The sequence below is a fragment of the Macrobrachium nipponense genome, chromosome 5 (genome assembly GCF_015104395.2).
Source record: "Macrobrachium nipponense isolate FS-2020 chromosome 5, ASM1510439v2, whole genome shotgun sequence".
Lineage (NCBI taxonomy): Eukaryota > Metazoa > Arthropoda > Malacostraca > Decapoda > Palaemonidae > Macrobrachium > Macrobrachium nipponense.
Window position 1 is genome coordinate 128242443 of NC_061107.1, and position 17093 is coordinate 128259535.

General features: G+C 44.0%; 2 protein-coding genes across 4 annotated transcripts in view; one reads left to right on the forward strand and one right to left on the reverse strand.

The window, feature by feature from the left end:
* Window positions 1–12701, reverse strand: part of LOC135215634 (dihydroxyacetone phosphate acyltransferase-like) — a gene marked incomplete at its 5' end in the record, with an annotated part of 52896 nt that extends 40195 nt beyond the window's left edge. For both annotated transcript variants that reach the window (XM_064250555.1, XM_064250554.1), the window contains 1 exon segment: window positions 12691–12701. In XM_064250555.1, the coding sequence (XP_064106625.1) occupies window positions 12691–12701 (11 nt within the window).
* Window positions 1–17093, forward strand: part of LOC135215636 (phosphopentomutase-like) — a 181799-nt gene that overhangs the window by 137415 nt on the left and 27291 nt on the right. The gene's annotated exons all lie outside the window — the stretch shown is intronic.

Sequence of the window (17093 nt, forward strand, 5' to 3'; positions counted from 1 at the left end):
GAAGGAATCTGGTTGCGATCTTCTTGGCCAGACTTCGTTCAGAAAGAACTGTAAGGGCCTCATGTGAAGTCTCCCTAGGGAAATGAACCGCTCTAACGAAGAGAGTGTCCCCAGCAGGCTCATCCACTCTCTCGCCGAGCATTGGTCTTTCAATAGGAATTCTTGCACTTTCCGCAGGCACATGGTCTGCCTTTCGGGTGACGGAAAAGCCCGAAAAGTCACTGAGGATATCAGAATCCCCAAATAAACTAGCTCCTGAGGGGATCAACCGTGACTTTTTCAGTTTACCATCAGACCCAGCTGCTGAGTTAAATCCAATGTGATGTTCGTGTCCTCCAGACATTGCTGTTTTGATTGTGCTCTTATGAGCCAATCGTCGAGGTAGAGAGAGACTCTGACTCCTAACAAATGAAGCCACTTCGCCACATTCGACATCATTCTTGTAAAAATTTGAGGAGCGTGCACAGACCGAAGCAAAGGGCTTTGAATTGATAAATCCTGTCCTGGATCACGAATCTCAAATATTTCCTGGACCTTGGATGAATTGGAATATGGAAGTACGCATCCTGAAGGTCCAGCGTTACATCCAGTCCCCTGGTCGTACCGCTGCCAGTACTGAATCGTTCGTCTCCATCGTAAACTTGGTTTCTTTTCTACGAACAAGTTTAGCTGACTTACGTCCAGTACTGGCCTCCAACCTCCTGATGACTTCGGTACTAGAAACAGACGGTTGTAAAAACCTGGGGATTTGTGATCCAGAACCGGTTCTATGGCCCCCTTTTCTAACATGCTGACAACTTGATGCCAAAGAGCCTCTCTCTTCTCTAAATCGATGTAATGAGCCCCTAGGGCTCTCGGAGCTGTAGCAAGAGGTGGTTTCTTGAGAAAGGGGATCTTGTATCCTTCCTTCGCTACCTTTACAGACCAAGGATCCGCTCCTTTGCTTTGCCAGACTTCCCAGAAGTCTAAAAGTCTGGCCCCCACACAAGTCTGGAGGACTTCTGACTCATTGCTTGGTTGAGGTTTTCGAACCTCTTTTGGCTGGAACTCTTTTCCTCTAAATGCTGGTCGGGAAAGTCCTACCCCGAAAGGGCTGCTGTGATGTTCTTGTATCCTTCGGAGTCTTCTTCATTACATTAGAAGGTAAATACTTCCTTACAGAGACGTAGTAGAAATCTGAGTAGCCTTCTGAGTGAGGGAGAGCGAGATGTCCTTAATGATATCCTGAGGGAAGAGCTGTCCTGAAAGAGGAGAGAACATCAAACTCCGACTTTTGCGCGTTCGAGACTCCTTAGCAGCGAACGAGCACAAAAGATGTCTTTTCTTCAAAACGTCTGCTGTAAAAAGTGAAGCAATTCATTAGCTCCATCTCTCAAGGCTTTATCCATACAGGACATGATACTTCTCGGTAACTCGGATTCTGACGAATCTTCCATCTCCGAAGTCCGCGCCAGGGCCCCCACGACCAGTCAAGAAAATTAAAAACCTCAAAAGTCCGATAGATACCTTTGAGTAAATGGTCGAACTCTGACGAAGTCCACCATACTTTGGCTGAATGTAAAGCATGTCTACGGGACTGTCCACTATGTTGGAAAAGTCTCCCTGGGAGGAGGCAGGAACTCCCAGGCCAAGACTTTCCCCCGTAGCATACCAAACACCAGACTTAGAAGCCAACTTGGCCGGAGGAAAAGCAAAAGAAGTCTTCCCCGACTCTCTCTTCTCCTTCAACCACTCATTTACGCGTTGAAGGGCTTTTCTTGGCCGAAATAGACAAAGTCATTATCAAAAAAAGACAATTTCTTGGTTGTCTTCGTCTTCGAAAATTGAGACAAAGGCGATGGCGGGCCTGAAGGTTGAAAATCTCCTTCAAACAAGAAAGAAGGCACTCTGTTAGTCTCTTGTAGTCCGAGGAGGGAGCTTCCACATTCTTGTCCTCTTCCGCACTCTCCACAAATTCTTCCTTCCCCTGCGAAGAAATATCTTGAAAACCAAGATCCTGATGACTCTCCAAAGCGGGATCCTTATGTAGAGCCTGCTTAGAGAGCGAATGCGGAGCTGTCTCCTTGTAAAACTCCTCTCTTCCTTGTCGAGAAAAAGTTTCCACTTGCTTGCCGCCTGCGTCCTGCGTCCTCCTGAACGTATGCGTCCACCATGCGTCCATCACTCTTCCTCTTGCGTCCTGCGTCCTGCACTGCTTCGTCCTTCTTAAGGGATGCACTGCGTCCTCTGCTTGCTGCACGTCCTGCGTCCTCTTGGAGGACTTAACCGGGAGAGACGAGTCCTTACGTCTAACCGAAGGTTGTTCGGGCTTCTCCCATGATTGGACAATCACTGCTAATCTCTCCTGCATGTCCCGCAGAACTTCCTTCGTCTCCGCTTCCTTACGAGACTCCTGATGATGAGGAGATCGAGGACGCACCGGGCTAACACGGAGAGGCGAGCGAACCTGCGGTCTACGCAGTGGAGTTCCTCTAAGCGGAGAAACACCTCTCACCGCACCGCTAGTTACTTCCAACTGACGAGAAATTTCTCTTCCTTTTGATAGGGATAACTTCTTCATCCTCCGATGAAAAAATCTCAGGGCTACTCCACCCTTCTTGATCAAACAGCTTTTCATCCTGGGATGAGGACGGAAAGTATGACCTCTTGAGAGGACGCGATACTTCCGCGAAACGCCTACTCCTTCCTGACGCCGAACTATCCGAAGAATGACGGCACTTCCCAGTATCGCCTTTTCCATGGCGTACTGCTGCAGCCTGGGAAGCAACAGGACTGCCTGAAGGGACGACCTGATCGCGAGTAAACCCCTCTCGCCTCCCTTCGACTGTCGACATGCCTTCTCCCTTGGGTCTGGGAGCTTGACAGAGGTCTCGGTCTAGGAGCACGAGAGGGACGATCAGGCGCCTCCACAACACTGTCACTAAACACTTCCACTTGTCTGTTAATCGTTTAATTTGATCTCCCATGGACGCAAGGGCAGCGAACACTTTCACAATTTGTGGATCAGTAGTATCCTCAGATACAGCAACGGGCGCAGGAGAAACCTGAGGGGAAGGTGCTACGTCTACATGTGAATGAGCTGGAGAAGACATGCAAAGATTCATTCAAAGGCTTACTCGAAGAACCCGATCTCTCACTCCTAGAGACAGATCTTCTAACCCGATCTTTTTTCTAATCTCTCAACATACTTCATAAGAGCCTTCCACTCTTTCTCATTCAGACACTGACATTCATTGCACCTATTGTCCCACGTACATACAAAACTCCCGACACTTCTTACAAATAGTATGTGGATCTACCGATGATTTCGGCAGTCTCACCTTACACCCTTCTTTTTTCACACAAACTCTAAACATACTTCCTGAATCAGACATACTAAATCAAAATCCAAACCAAATGCGATTGCCACGCTAACTTCGTGAATACGATACCAATATCCAAAAAGTCAGTCAACGAGCAGGAAATTCTATCAGAGAACCAACAACAATGTTGCCGTTCGGCTGGCAGAGAAAATCTGAGGAAAACGGGAATAGTTCCAAGTACCAGCGCCACGGGAACGGGGTGGCCATCACCTGAACTACCAGTGCACTAGCGGTTGCCGCGAGTTTTGAAATTCTGCCAGTGCGTCAAGAGGATAAGCTATATATACCACCTGCCAGGTAAGTGTCATGCATAAAAGTATGGTTTTAACGTTGTACTCGTTGCGTAAACGTGTACAGCCATGAACAACCGAACGAGAAACGACTTTTTTATTTTTCTAAGTACTACAACTGAATTTGATAACATCCATTTGGCTTGTATTTCAATCATCGTACTATAGTACACTATTACCGTAGTTGTTATAAATGACGTTGTGTAGAATAAAACTGAGATATCTTAATGTAATAACTTTATTCGCTATAGATCAAAGATCAATATAGATCAAAGATCAATTGGGAAATAAACTGTTAAATTTAAACCTCCAGTTATAACTGAAGCTGAGAAAACTGTTCAAGTTGCTAATGACTATTATCGTGCATCGCAACAAGGATAAAACTCCAGTAAACGTATGCCATCACACAACCATAGATAAAATTGAGATAAAATAATTTTAATCAAACTACTGTGCTTGGAAGAACACATTTGAATGTTGGTTTCACGGCGATATAAGAAAAATAACGTAAAGTTCGTATTACGATGATATAAAGGAAAATTGCGAACGGAATCACGTAATTTTTTTACGCAATAAACATGCCGCCAACGTAATCTGTTAACGAAAAAAAAATGAGTTCACAATCACGAGACATATTCAATTCATATTTTCACCTAAAAACATGTCGTATAAGGAAAAATAACCTTGTCTCATATAATTCTAGTACGTATCTAGATATTCGCCATAGTGAAGTAATGAATAACTTTTTAAAGGGTTTATGAAATAGATGCATAATTAATAAAATAACACCATGCATTTTTCGGAGCAGTGGCGGACAAGAATGAACATGAAGAAACATCCTCTGACAACGTGGAGGGTAGTTACAAAAGCTACCTTAATTTGTATAATATTTATGTACAAAAATAAAAATACCCTATACGTAATATATTTTCATACACATTTTAAACATAAAAGCATGAACATTTATAAAATTGACACATCGATCGCTAAATTTGCACTCTTTTTAACTCTTATATTTTCGGAAGAGCGGCAGACGGCGGCTTACAAGAATGAACACGAAGAAACATCGTATTTGATAACGTGAAGGGTAGTTTAAAAAAGCTGCCTTAGTATCATTTCTGCGCAGAAATAAAAATACCCTATACGTAATACATTTTCATACACATTTTAAACTTAAAAGCATGAACATTTTATAAAATCAACACATTGATCGCTAAATTTGCACTTTTCAAACTCGATACGCCTGGAAGAGCGGCAGACGGTGGCTTACAAGAATGAACATGAAAAAACATCGTATCTGATAACATGAAGGGCAGTTTCAAAAGCTGACTTTGCATCATATTTCTGTGCAGAAATAAAAATACCCTATATGTAATACACTTTCATACACATTTTAAACATAAAAGCATGAACATTTATAAATCGACACATCCATAGCTAAATTTGCACTCATTTAACTCTATATTTTCGGCATAGAACAGTGTCAGAGGCATATATTTTACCCTAATACCTATGCAATGAGACTATAAATTTTTTAATATCATTTGCATAACCTTTATGGGCTGAATGGTATTTCTACAAATGTATGTACTCGTTAGACATAACAGCGCTAGCGGCGCTGATGACCAAAAATTGTGCCGTAAAATACCTCAAAATGCCTTGGTTTTTAATGAATATTTTTGACGACAGCCATAAAACCGAATTCGCCGCTGAGCGACTGCGTCGTCAACGCGGGCCGCCTGTATTAATAAACCAAAAATTATGTTATTTTCATTAATTTAATCATAAATAAAGACCCCTTTGCTCAAAAATCGTAGCCTGGGGCACTGCGTCAGGCTCCTTCTTACGCAACACACTCTCTCTCTCCTTCAATAACTCCGCTAATATTGCTGAGATTTTCTTCTTCTTCTGTATGTTAATGTCAGAGGAGAAACTCGAACGTATACGTATATCCTTTTTCATGTTTCTGCTTGCACTAAAGGGTGTAAATATTGACTTTCTGTCTTGTGACTCATGGAATCTGTACAGATGCTATTGCTCACAATTTATTTGATAATAATTATCAAAATGTTATTTTCATGATAAAATAAATTTTTGAAACATACTCACCTGGTAGTTATATATATAGCTTAGTCCCTGACGTCACGGCAGAATTTCAAAACTCGCGGGCATCGCCGATTGGGTAGTCAGGTGCACCACCTGTGCGCCCTGTACCCAGGTACGTAAGAACCGTTCCAACTATTCCTCAGATCTTCCATGCCCATAGTCTCTAGAGGGGAGGAGGGTGGGAATTTAATTATATATAACTACCAGGTGAGTATGTTCAAAAATTTATTTTATCATGAAAATAACATTTTCAAACATCTAACTCACCTGGTAGTTATATATATAGCTGATTAACACCTTTGGTGGAGGGTCAGAAACAGCTATCATTGTTGGAATTGACATAAGTGTTAATAAAAACAAACTTACGGGTTCGTACCTGTTAAGGAAGCTGACTTTAATGATATCCTGTCTCATTGTGTCTGCTTTCCTTATGAGGTCCAGCGAATCCACCCAGGGGCTGAAGACCATCTTGGAGACTGTCAACCGGTCAAACCTCTATGTGACTAGACTCCCTACAATACTCTTGTTCCGGGCACTACTAAGGAAAAAGTTGATCACCTGACTAAAGATCAATGATTGTGGAAGACTGCATCCAGTCTCCACAAACAACCATAACTTTTCAATAGTTCCAAGATAAGAAAAAGAGTATTGGATTATGGGTTTTAAGGGGATAGACCCTTTTCCCACTACTGAAAGAGCTGCTACAAACGGACCAGCAGTGTAGCAGTCCTCATACAAAGCCTTTGCACTTGCGTAAGATAGTGCGACGCAAAAACTGACTTGCTCCTCCAGAATGTTGCGTCCAGGATATTCTGAAGGGATCTATTTTGTTTAAATGCTACCGAGGTTTGCTACGGCTCTAACCTCGTGAGTCTTAACTTTAAGTAGCTTCATATCCGCTTCAGTACATGCTGAATGCGCTTCCCTAATTAATTGCCTTATAAAAAAGGATAGCGCATTCTTCGACATTTGCAGAGAGGGCTTCTTGACCGAACACCAAAGCCCTTTGAAGTGCACGTAATTGTCTCGTTCTCTCCAAGTAATGCCTCAGAGACCTTACCGGACAAAGAACTCTCTCTGCTTCCTCACCCCGTGAGATCTGAGAGGTTCGGAATTTCGAATGCTTGGGCCAGGTTGAGAGGGGTTTTTTTTTGCGTTTGTTTTTGGCTAGGAATCCCAACTGTAGAGAGCAGATGGCTTTGCCCTGTCTGAAACCTACAGTTTTGCTGAAGGCATGGATTTTGCTGACCCTCTTTGCTGTTGCTAGGCTAATCAGGAAGAGAGTTTTTCATGGTGAGGTCCTTAAAGGATGTTTCCTGTAAGGGTTTCGAACCTGTCACTCATGAGAAAACTTGAGGACTACATCCAAATTCCAAGATGTTGAGGATTGTATTCTTTCCTTAGTTGTCTCGAAGGATCTAAGAAGATCTTGTAGATCCTTATTATCAGATAGATTAAGGTTTCTATGCCTGAAGACGCTGCTAGCATGCTAATATAACCCTTGATAGTAGAAGCAGAAAAGTTACGTCTATTCTTGAGGTATAGCAGAAAAAATCTGCTATCTTGAGTCCCCACAGAGGTACTGGAAGAGGAAATAGAGTTGTCCCTGCACCATCCTCTAAAAGTCTCCCACTTCGATTGGTTATACCTTTACCTTAATGGTTGAAGACCTCCTTGCTCTTGCAATTGCACTAGCTGCCTCCCTCGAAAATCCTCTAGCTCTTGTGAGTTTTTCGATAGTCTGAAGGCAGTTAGCTGAAGAGCTTGGAGGTTTTGGTGATACCTTTCCAAGTGGGGCTGTTTGAGTAGATCTACTCTTAACGAAGGCTTCTTGGGGTGTCCACCATCCATTCCAGTACCTCTGTGAACCATTTTCTTGTCGGCCAGAAGGGTGCCACTAGAGTCATCCTGGTTCCTTCGTGAGCCACAAACTTTTGCAACACTCTGTGTACTATTTTGAATGGGGGAAAGGCGTACACGTCTAGATGTGTCCATTCAGAAGGAACGCATCTATGTGGATTGCTTCGGGGTCTGGGACTGGAGAACAGTAAGTCTCCATCCGTCTTCGTCTGCGCTGTTGCGAATAAGAGATCTATGCAAGGGCGCCCCAGATTCGCCATAGACTCTTGCAAACTTCCTGATGGAGAGTCCATTCTGTTGTCAAGACTTGATGTTTTCTGCTCAGGATGTCTGCTCTCACATTCTTTTCTCCCTGAATGAAGCGTGTTACCAGAACACGTTTTTTCCTTTCGTCAGAGGAGCAGTTTCTCTTGCTGCTCTGTACAGAGACTCTGAGTGTGTCCCGCCTTGTTTTGCTGTTATGTAGGCCAACGCCGTTGTGTTGTCGGAGTTGACCTGTACCCACTTTGTTCCGGACTACGCTCTCTAATTCCTTGAGAGCTAGGAAAACTGCAGTCAATTCTTTCAGATTGATGTGGAACTTTTCTTGCTCCTTGTTCCAGAAGCCCGAGACTTCTAACTTCCCCAGTGTTGCTCCCCCAGCCCGAGTCCGCGGCGTCGGAAAACAACACTAGGTCTGGGTTCCTCTGCTCTAGGGAGAGGCCTTCTGGAGCTTGACGGGATCATTCCACCACTGTAGATAGTGTTTCATGTCGTTCAAAACGGGAATACACATTGACTCTAGTGTCTTCTTCTTGTCCCACATGAAATGGGCTGATTTAGATGAAACTGCAGAGGGCGTAGTTCAGTCTTCCCAAGGAGACAAAATGTTTCTAGCGAGGGAAAGGGTCCCCAGCAGACTCATCCATTCCCTTGCAGAGCACTTCTGTTTCTTTAGGAAGTTTCTTATTTTCTCTAAAGCTTGTTCCGTTCTCAATGTGGACAGAAAGCCCGAAAAACCTGACTCTGAATCCTCATCCCCAAGTACAGATTTCCTGGGATGGGATCAGTTGGGATTTCTGGTGGTTTATCAGAAGGCCTAGGTCTTCTGATAATTGAATTGTTTTCTGAAGATTCTCCAGACAGTCGGCGTAGGAATGGGCTCTGAGGAGCCAATCTCCAGATTACAATGAGGCTCTGATGCGTTTCTTGTTTAGCATTGCTGCTACGTTGCTCATAAGTTTTGTGAAAATTTGAGGTGCGGTATTTAGACCGAAACAAAGAGCTCGGAATTGATATGTTTCTGTCTTGTAAACAAATCTTGGATACTTTCTGGAGTTCGTGGATCGGACGTGAAATAAGCATCCTGGAGATCCAACGAAACCATCCAGTCGTCTCGTCTGACTGCAGCAAGAACTGATTTCGTTGTCTCCATAGTGAATTTTGTTTTCTTCACGAAAATATTCAGGGAACTCACGTCCAAAATCGGTCTCCATCCGCCCGAGTTCTTGGGGACCAGGAATAATCGATTGTAAAACCCCGGAGATTCCAGGTTCCGAACTCTTTCTATTGCCTCCTTCTGAATTAGCATAGAAACCTCTTGTTGTATCGCTAGAGTCTTGGACTCCTCTCTGTACTTGGCTGACAGATCGATCGGTCTTTTTTGCTAAGGGGGGTTTTTTCCAGAAAGGGATCTTGTATCCTTTTTTTGAGAAGCTGAATAGACCAAGGATCTGCTCCCTTTTTCTCCCATGTTGCCATAAATTTTTTGAGTCTGGCTCCTACCACTGTCTGAAGAAGTCTTTGTCAGACTTTTATTACTTCCTCCTCTGAAGCCTCTTTTCTGGAGTTTTTTGTAATAGTTCTTTGCATTCCCTCTCCTGAGGGATCTACCTCGAAAGGGCCGAGAACTACGTGTAGAGGAGTGGTTTCTTTGAGTTTCTGTCCTGCAAAACTTGACGGAACAACTCTCCTTGCTGCTTTAGTCATCAGATCTTGTGTCGCTTTTTTGGGTCAGAGCTGAGGATTACTTCTTTTACCAACTATGCGGAAAAAAGATGAGTCGACAAGGGGAGCGAAAAGCAGTTCCGCTCTCTGAGTGAGCGTTCACCCCTCACGAAAGAAACGAACAAAATTGGGCCCTTTTCTTCAAGATTCCAGCTGAGAAAAGGGCTGCTAGCTCGTTCGACCCGTCTCGAAGCGCTTTGTCAATGCATGACATAAGGTGAACGAGTTCTTACCGTTTTGGTAGACTTCAATAATTTTCAATTTTCTTCCCAACGAACCCAGAGTCCAGTCTAGGAAGTTAAAGACTTCGAAGGCTCTAAAAAATCCCTTTGAGGAGGTGGTCCATTTCAGTGGAAGACCAAAAACACTTTCGTCTTCCCCACATGGCCGTCCGACGAGAAGAGTCCACAAGACTAGAGAAGTCCCCATGGGAAGAACTGGAACTCCCAAACCTAGGACTTCTCCAGTATCGTACCATATGCTGGATCTGGAAGCTAATCTGGCCGGAGGAAATGAGAGAGCTGTTTTTCCCTGGTCTTTCTTAGAGTCCATCCATTCCTTCATTAATTTCAAGGCTCTTTTCGAAGAGCGCGATAATACCATCTTCGTAAAATCGGATTCTCTAGAAGCCTTCCCTAGAGTGAACTCTGAAGGTGGGGAACGAGGGGCAGCTGGCACAAAACTTTCTGGAAAAAGTTCCGCAAAAAACTTTCATAATCCTTTTAAGATCTGCTGAAGGTTGTTTAGATCTGTTTGATTGTCTTCCTCGGAAATGACTTGCATCTGATCAAAAGGAGAATGGGGGATGTCTTCATTCCTTTCTTCTGATTGAGACATAACTGATGTAGCGATGTCATGTTTCGTTTGTGCATCCTGCTTTCCAGTTTCTTGATGCCTGGAGTCTTGTCGTCCAGTACCTTGATGCCTGGCGTCCTGGCGTCCTGTCTCATGACGTTTTTCGTCCTGGCGTCTTGCCTCAAGACGTTTTTCGTCCTTGCGTCTTGCTTCAAGACGTTTTTCGTCCTGGCGTCTTGCTTCAAGACGTTTTTCGTCCTGGAGTCTTCCTTCAAGACTTTTTTCATCCTGGCGTCTTGCTTCAAGACGCTTTTCGTCCTGTCGTCTTGCTTCAAGGCGTTTTTTCGTCCTGGCGTCTTGCTTCAAGACGTTTTTCGTCTGTCGTCGTGCTTTAAGACGTTTTTGTTTTTCTTCCTAGCGTTTAAACAGTAAGAGTAGCAGGTTGATATGACTGCATAAAAGAGAGAGAGTTTCTGCTTTAAATCTTGCAGTACGGAAAAACTGCGGAGCTTCTTGCTGCTGGGGACAGACTAGAGAAGTTGCAAAGTCAATCTCTCTCTCTTCATTCTGTTCGTCTTGAGATGAAAGGCCTGAAGAATGCCAATCCGAAGGAGGAGCAGGAGCATGCACTGAAGGCATCCAAATCGTCCGATGCTTCCTTTACTCCTACCAAAGACGACGGCCGCCTGTTGCGGTATCTTGCGTTCTTATATTGGTTTTGCACCGAAGGTTTCCTTCCCCTTTCCAATATTTCCTTGCCTCCTACCAAAGACGATGGTCGCCAGTGCGACGTCTTACGTCTTAATTTGGTAGGAGAGCAAATATCGGAACTTGAAGGGAAGCGCTCCGGGCTGCTCCAATGACTACATCCTGGACGCTCTTGACGTTTTTCGTCCTGGCGTCCAGTATCAAGACGCTCAGCGTCCTGGTATTTTCTTTTAATGGGTCTGGATTTCAAAGTCTGACGCCAGCCCGTCTGGGTACTGCGTCGTCAGACGACGAAGAAAACACTTTAACTTCGCCTTTCTTATAGCGAGGGTGAGCGTCCTGGGGATCGTCTACAGCTACGCGAGGGGACGACCGCTCGGGAGCTAAAAACCTCTCGCCTCCCTTCGTGCAGTCGACTTTCCTTCTCACAGGGGTTGGTGAGCTTGGAAGAGGTCTAGGACTAGGAGCACGACAAGTCCGAGCGGCCGCACCTCCACTGCACTTGCACTAATTTCACTATTCACTTTAATATCTCTCATATTAGACCATAATTTATCCCTGTCTTGTGCCAGGATTCTACCCGTTTGACCAAGGGCTTGAATGGCCGTCATCATGTCCTGTAATGATGGAGTTTTACCTGTTTCTGAAACTGGATTTGGTAATGATACAACAGGAGGAGGATCAATAGGATTATGAGGGATAGAGAACTATCTATTCCTTGACTGTCTATGGAGGAGCGAGACAAGGTCTTCTTCGCTCTCCTTATCCTATCCTTCTCTAATTTGCGCACATAGCGGTAATATTCAATCCATTCAGTCTCAGGCAAGCCCACACATTCATTACATCTATCACCATCTCACAACTTTTCCTCTCCGGCATTTACTACAAATAGAATGAGGATCTAAAGAGGATTTAGCAAGTCTAGTCTTGAACAACATTTCACACATTCTCAAACTTGAAGCAGAATCAGTCATGATGAGAAATAAAAAAGAGAGATAAAAAACAAGCAAAGGTCAAACCAACAATATCGAAACGAAAGTCAAGAAAAAAAACAAATCAAATCAAAATCCAATTCAAGCGAAAGCCAAAGCCAAAGTGTATTTTCACCAAATAATACTGCAAAAGACACGGGCTAGCGAGCGAAGTTCCAACGATGTCACCGTAGCGGCAGCAGGGAAGATCTGAGGAATAGTTGGAACGGTTCTACGTACCTGGGTAGAGGGCGCACAGGTGGTGCACCTGACTACCCAATCGGCGATTGCCACGAGTTTTGAAATTCTGCCGTGACGTCAGGGACGTAAGCTATATATATAACTACCAGGTGAGTTAGATGTTTGAAATTTATGATAAAAAAAAAAAACTGTATTTCTTGTATGGATCAATGTTTTTGGCTTACTGAGTTACTTTTACTTATTACCCTGTAACTATGAAAGTACGAGGAATTTTGACAAAATATTTCGTATACACATTCTCCATTGCCACACAGAGCTCCATGGATTTTTTCATGATTTTGCATTTTTTGCCTTATATTTGGCTGGCTGGCATCCTTAAATTAAAGAAATATGCACCTGAGGATACAAAACCTCACTTTTTCCTAAGGGAACAGATGAAAAGGCATTGACGCACTAGATGTCTCTCAACTTGGGGGCCAAGAAAACTTCGAACCGACAGTGGATCTCCTACATGTATACATATATTTTCCAAAGCTTTCTTTCAGAATGCTAGTAGCTTTCAGTAATCCCTGTATAAAATTTGAAATAAAAATTAAACCAACTCCTGCATAAAAAAAGAAAAATATTGCAACATATTGTTTAAAATGACAATTTGTCGAAAATTGCATTTTTCCTAACTATACAAACCTGAGGTCCTTTAACAATAGGAAGGTAACTAGCGGCAGCTGGGACGGTCGTAAGCTTCGAACAAGAGAACGGTAGTTTTAACTGCTTGTCCAGAGGTGAAGAATCACTTTTGCTTTAGGCCCATGCAAAAAGTTGCAGAGTGAGGGGTGGCATGAGGTGGGACTATATGTAAAGGACCTCAGGTTTGTATAGTTAGGAAAAATGCAATTTTTCGACAAATTGTCATTTGTTCCGATACGTAATACAAACCCTCGGTCCTCCTTTAACAATAGGAAGACTCACTTCTTGGTGGGAGGAATCTGAGTCTTTTTGTTTTTGGTGAACAGCTGGTGTTCGTCCAACCCTGGATGGTTGCCTCCCTGGTCGTAAGAGCAAGGGAGGGATCCAAACCTCTGTCTGATTGATCGGGGTGTGCACCGCAGGATCAATGGTCAGACCTCTGGGCCAAGTACTAATAAGAGAGGCAAGCGTATCTCTTCGTACCAGCAAGCAAGAACTTGTTCCTGTTTGCAAGAGACAATCATAAAATGATGGGTTTGTCTCAAATTGGCATCCATTTCCTCCCCCTTGTTGGAGGAAGTGGTGGATATTTACTCCTATCCCTACTGAAAGGGATAGGATGGGTGCTCTATTGAGTAGCTCACCTGCATCTCGTCCTTACCCAGCAGGGTGACGACCGTGTCCCTCTACCCAGAGGTAGAGGGAAGAAAAAAAATGGGAAGAGGAGCCAGTCACACTCTCATTCCTCATCCATTCTTATGGTCACACCAGGACTCGATGCTGTTCAGCCTGCGAGGGTCTGGGTTAACTACAACGTGTTGAGCAACCACCACGGTTCCCAAGGAAAAAGATCCAAGGAACTGTGGGCAATATCCCGAAGGTAGAAGGAGGTGCATGCGGTCCCGGTTGGACCAGGCGCCTGCCATCATTACCTGCGCCACGGAGAAGTTCTTGCGGAACGCGAGAGAATGATGAAGAGGCGTCCACACTCATCCTGGGTGTCGAGTTCTTCAGACAGCTCTGTAGCGCCTTCACAGGACAAAGCAGCATAGCCTTCGTATCGGAGGCGGTGAAGTCCATTAGGGGAGGGTATGTGAAGGACTCGAACCCATCGTCGTTACCGAAGGGTTCTGAGTCTTCGCTACGAAGATCGGTACGAAATCGAGCGTCACATATCCCCATCCCTTTGTGCTTGACTTCTCAAGAGAAGTCATGCAGTTACCTAAGAACGAAAAGAAGGGGATAGTCGTATGACCTATCCCTCTTCTCGACTTTGGTTATGTACAGTACTCATACTGACAAGCTATTAAGACGAAGTAATGATTGCTCTGGAACAACCGAACTAAGTCCACAGCATAGTTCGTAACTGACTTCGGGCGCTCTGACAGCTGCCGACTGACTGGTTCGGAATCAGTAGAGGCAAGTTGTCCAAGCATCCGGGTAAGTCACGTGACCTTCGCCCTTTAAAGAGTTATGCTGAGAGACCAAACAAATAAAATATTTGTTAGTCCACCGATGCCGGACGGCGCGGCGATGATTCTCTTAATGCATAAGCTCAAAAGGCGAAAGTCAATTGCCTTCAAAAGACCGAGGTCCCTGATGGCAAGAAAATCTCATAGACGTTGAATCTCAGCTTAAAGAGAAACAACACTATGTGACGTTGAAGACGAAGGTAGGCAATGAATGCAACTACGTCTTCCAGCCTGAATCGAGAGAAGGAATCTCAAGATTCTAAACCTGTGCTTACAAATGACTGAAAAACGCTAACAACCGCCATTTCATTGCTGTCCTGTGCAGTGAAAGCGGGCGTTCTTCAGTAATGAAACAGGGGAGAGCCGCCTGAAGAACTGCTTCTCATGGCCTGAACGTTTGGAAGTAGAGCTGGCAGGTGTGGAGTAGGCGATGTCTTTCAATACATCTGCTAATCCGGGGTGAACAATGAACAATTGCACACCTCCGAATACAAGATATTTTGAGGACAAACTCAGATTCCGCAAAAATCATTCGCATTATCGAGATACGATGCAGCAAGAGACTATTACAGAATTCTGTTACCGTGCGTAAACAGAAAGATGAGAGTCGAATAGATATCTCTGTTTAAAATTCTCGCAATACCGAAGACGATGAATACTAGCGTCACAGCAGTAGATGGTCATTCATGTATGCGAGAATCCCCGTTAATCAGAGACTTAAGTCCGTGATTGTTGGGCAGAGATACGGTTGGTATTCAATCAAAGCAGGTGAGAAAGACATAACCAAACGTCCATCTCAAAGCGGCAGCTGGTACTGAAATGCCTCGGGCAATTCAATACGCAGTAGCTGTCGCTGACTCGTCATCCTGAGTTGCCAAGTAATCCTTTCCACGAAGGAATGCGTTCGGCTGCAGAACCGAGCATAAAAATGACATTGTTATGATACAATAAAGTTCATACATACTTACCTGGCAGATATATACATAGCTATCGACTCCGTCGTTTCCCGACAGAATTTCAAATTTCGCGCACTCGCTACAGGTAGGTCAGGTGATCTACCGCCCTGCTCTGGGTGGCAGGGCTAGGAACTATTCCCGTTTTCTAATCATAATCTCTCTTCCACTGTCCTCCTGCGGGGAGGCTGGGTGGGTCTTCAATTGTATATATCTGCCAGGTAAGTATGTATGAAACTTTATTGTATCATAACAATGTCATTTTCATACATTCAACTTACCTGTCAGATATATACATAGCTGATTGACACCCTTTGGTGGAGGGCAAGAGACAGCTAACTAACTGACTAGACAGGTAAACAACAATATGTTGTAGGTATTAATAAACCTTAGTTTCCTACCTTTTAGATGGAAGACTTCGTGGCTACTGCCCAGGAGTCTGCTTCATCTCAAGAGCCTTACGAGATAGTGATCTGTGGCCCAAGAGTTCTTGTGGATCTGTCGATGGGTCTCTTCCACTTACTCGACAGAATCCTAACTGGCGTTTGTCAATGGGAGCACATCCGCTTATATGACAACACGCACTAATTTAAGGAGCACACAACCAATCCCGATCACCCGATCCTAACCCGTGTTAGTTCTAAGATTGCCTAGAGTTATCCCCAAACTCTTTGCAAACAACCACAAACTCGAAACTCATACATACAAAAATAACAAAATTTTTGTACCCCTCTAATAGTCAGATGTCACTCGATTTTCAAATGAAGAGAAGTGAAGGCCGCCTGTGCGACAACTGACACTCCCATACACCGAAAACCCGAGAACACATCCGACAAGAGGGTTACGTACATAATTTTAAGGATTGGTGCTTTCTCCTTTACCCAGAACCGTTTGTGCTGACACAAACGGACATAACGAAAAACATTTATCATACGTAACTCGCACGTCTTTTAAATAATGGGATGCAAACACAGAGTTGCATCTCCAATAAGTTGTGTCCAAAATGTTCTTTAGTGACATATTTCTTTGGAACGCCACCGAAGTTGCGATTGCTCTAACTTCGTGGGCTCCCACTCTTAGAAGATTAAAAGAATCATCTGGCCACTTCTTATGAGCTTCCGTGATAACACTTCTAACAAAGAAGGCTAAAGCGTTCTTGGACATTGCTCTCTTGGGGTCTTTCACTGAGCACCAAAGACCTTCTGCGAACCCCCCAACTGCTTCTTCCGTCCAGATAAAATTTAGAGCTCTAACTGGGCAAAGGGATCTTTCTGCCTCTCTGCCCACCAAACTAGAAAGTCCTTTCACTTCGAAGCTCCTGGGCCAGGGATTTGAAGGGTTTTCATTTTGGCCAGAAAAAGGGACTGAAATGAACAAATTGCGGAGTCTCCTTTGAAGCCAACTCTTGATTCAAGGGCGTGCAACTCACTGATTCTTTTTGCCGTTGCAAGAGAGATCAGAACAAACACTTTCTAGTGATATTACGGAACGAAGCAGTGTGAAGTGGTTCGAATTCATCTGATGAAAGAAATTTAAGAACCACATCTAAGTTCCAGCTTGGAACCTTAGGTACAAGTGATTTAGATGTTTCGAATGAACGAATGAGGTCGTGCAAATCCTTATCATTCGTTAGATCTAATCCTCTGTTTCTAAAGGACTGCTGAGAGCATACTCCTGTACCCCTTAATAGTTGGTACTGAGA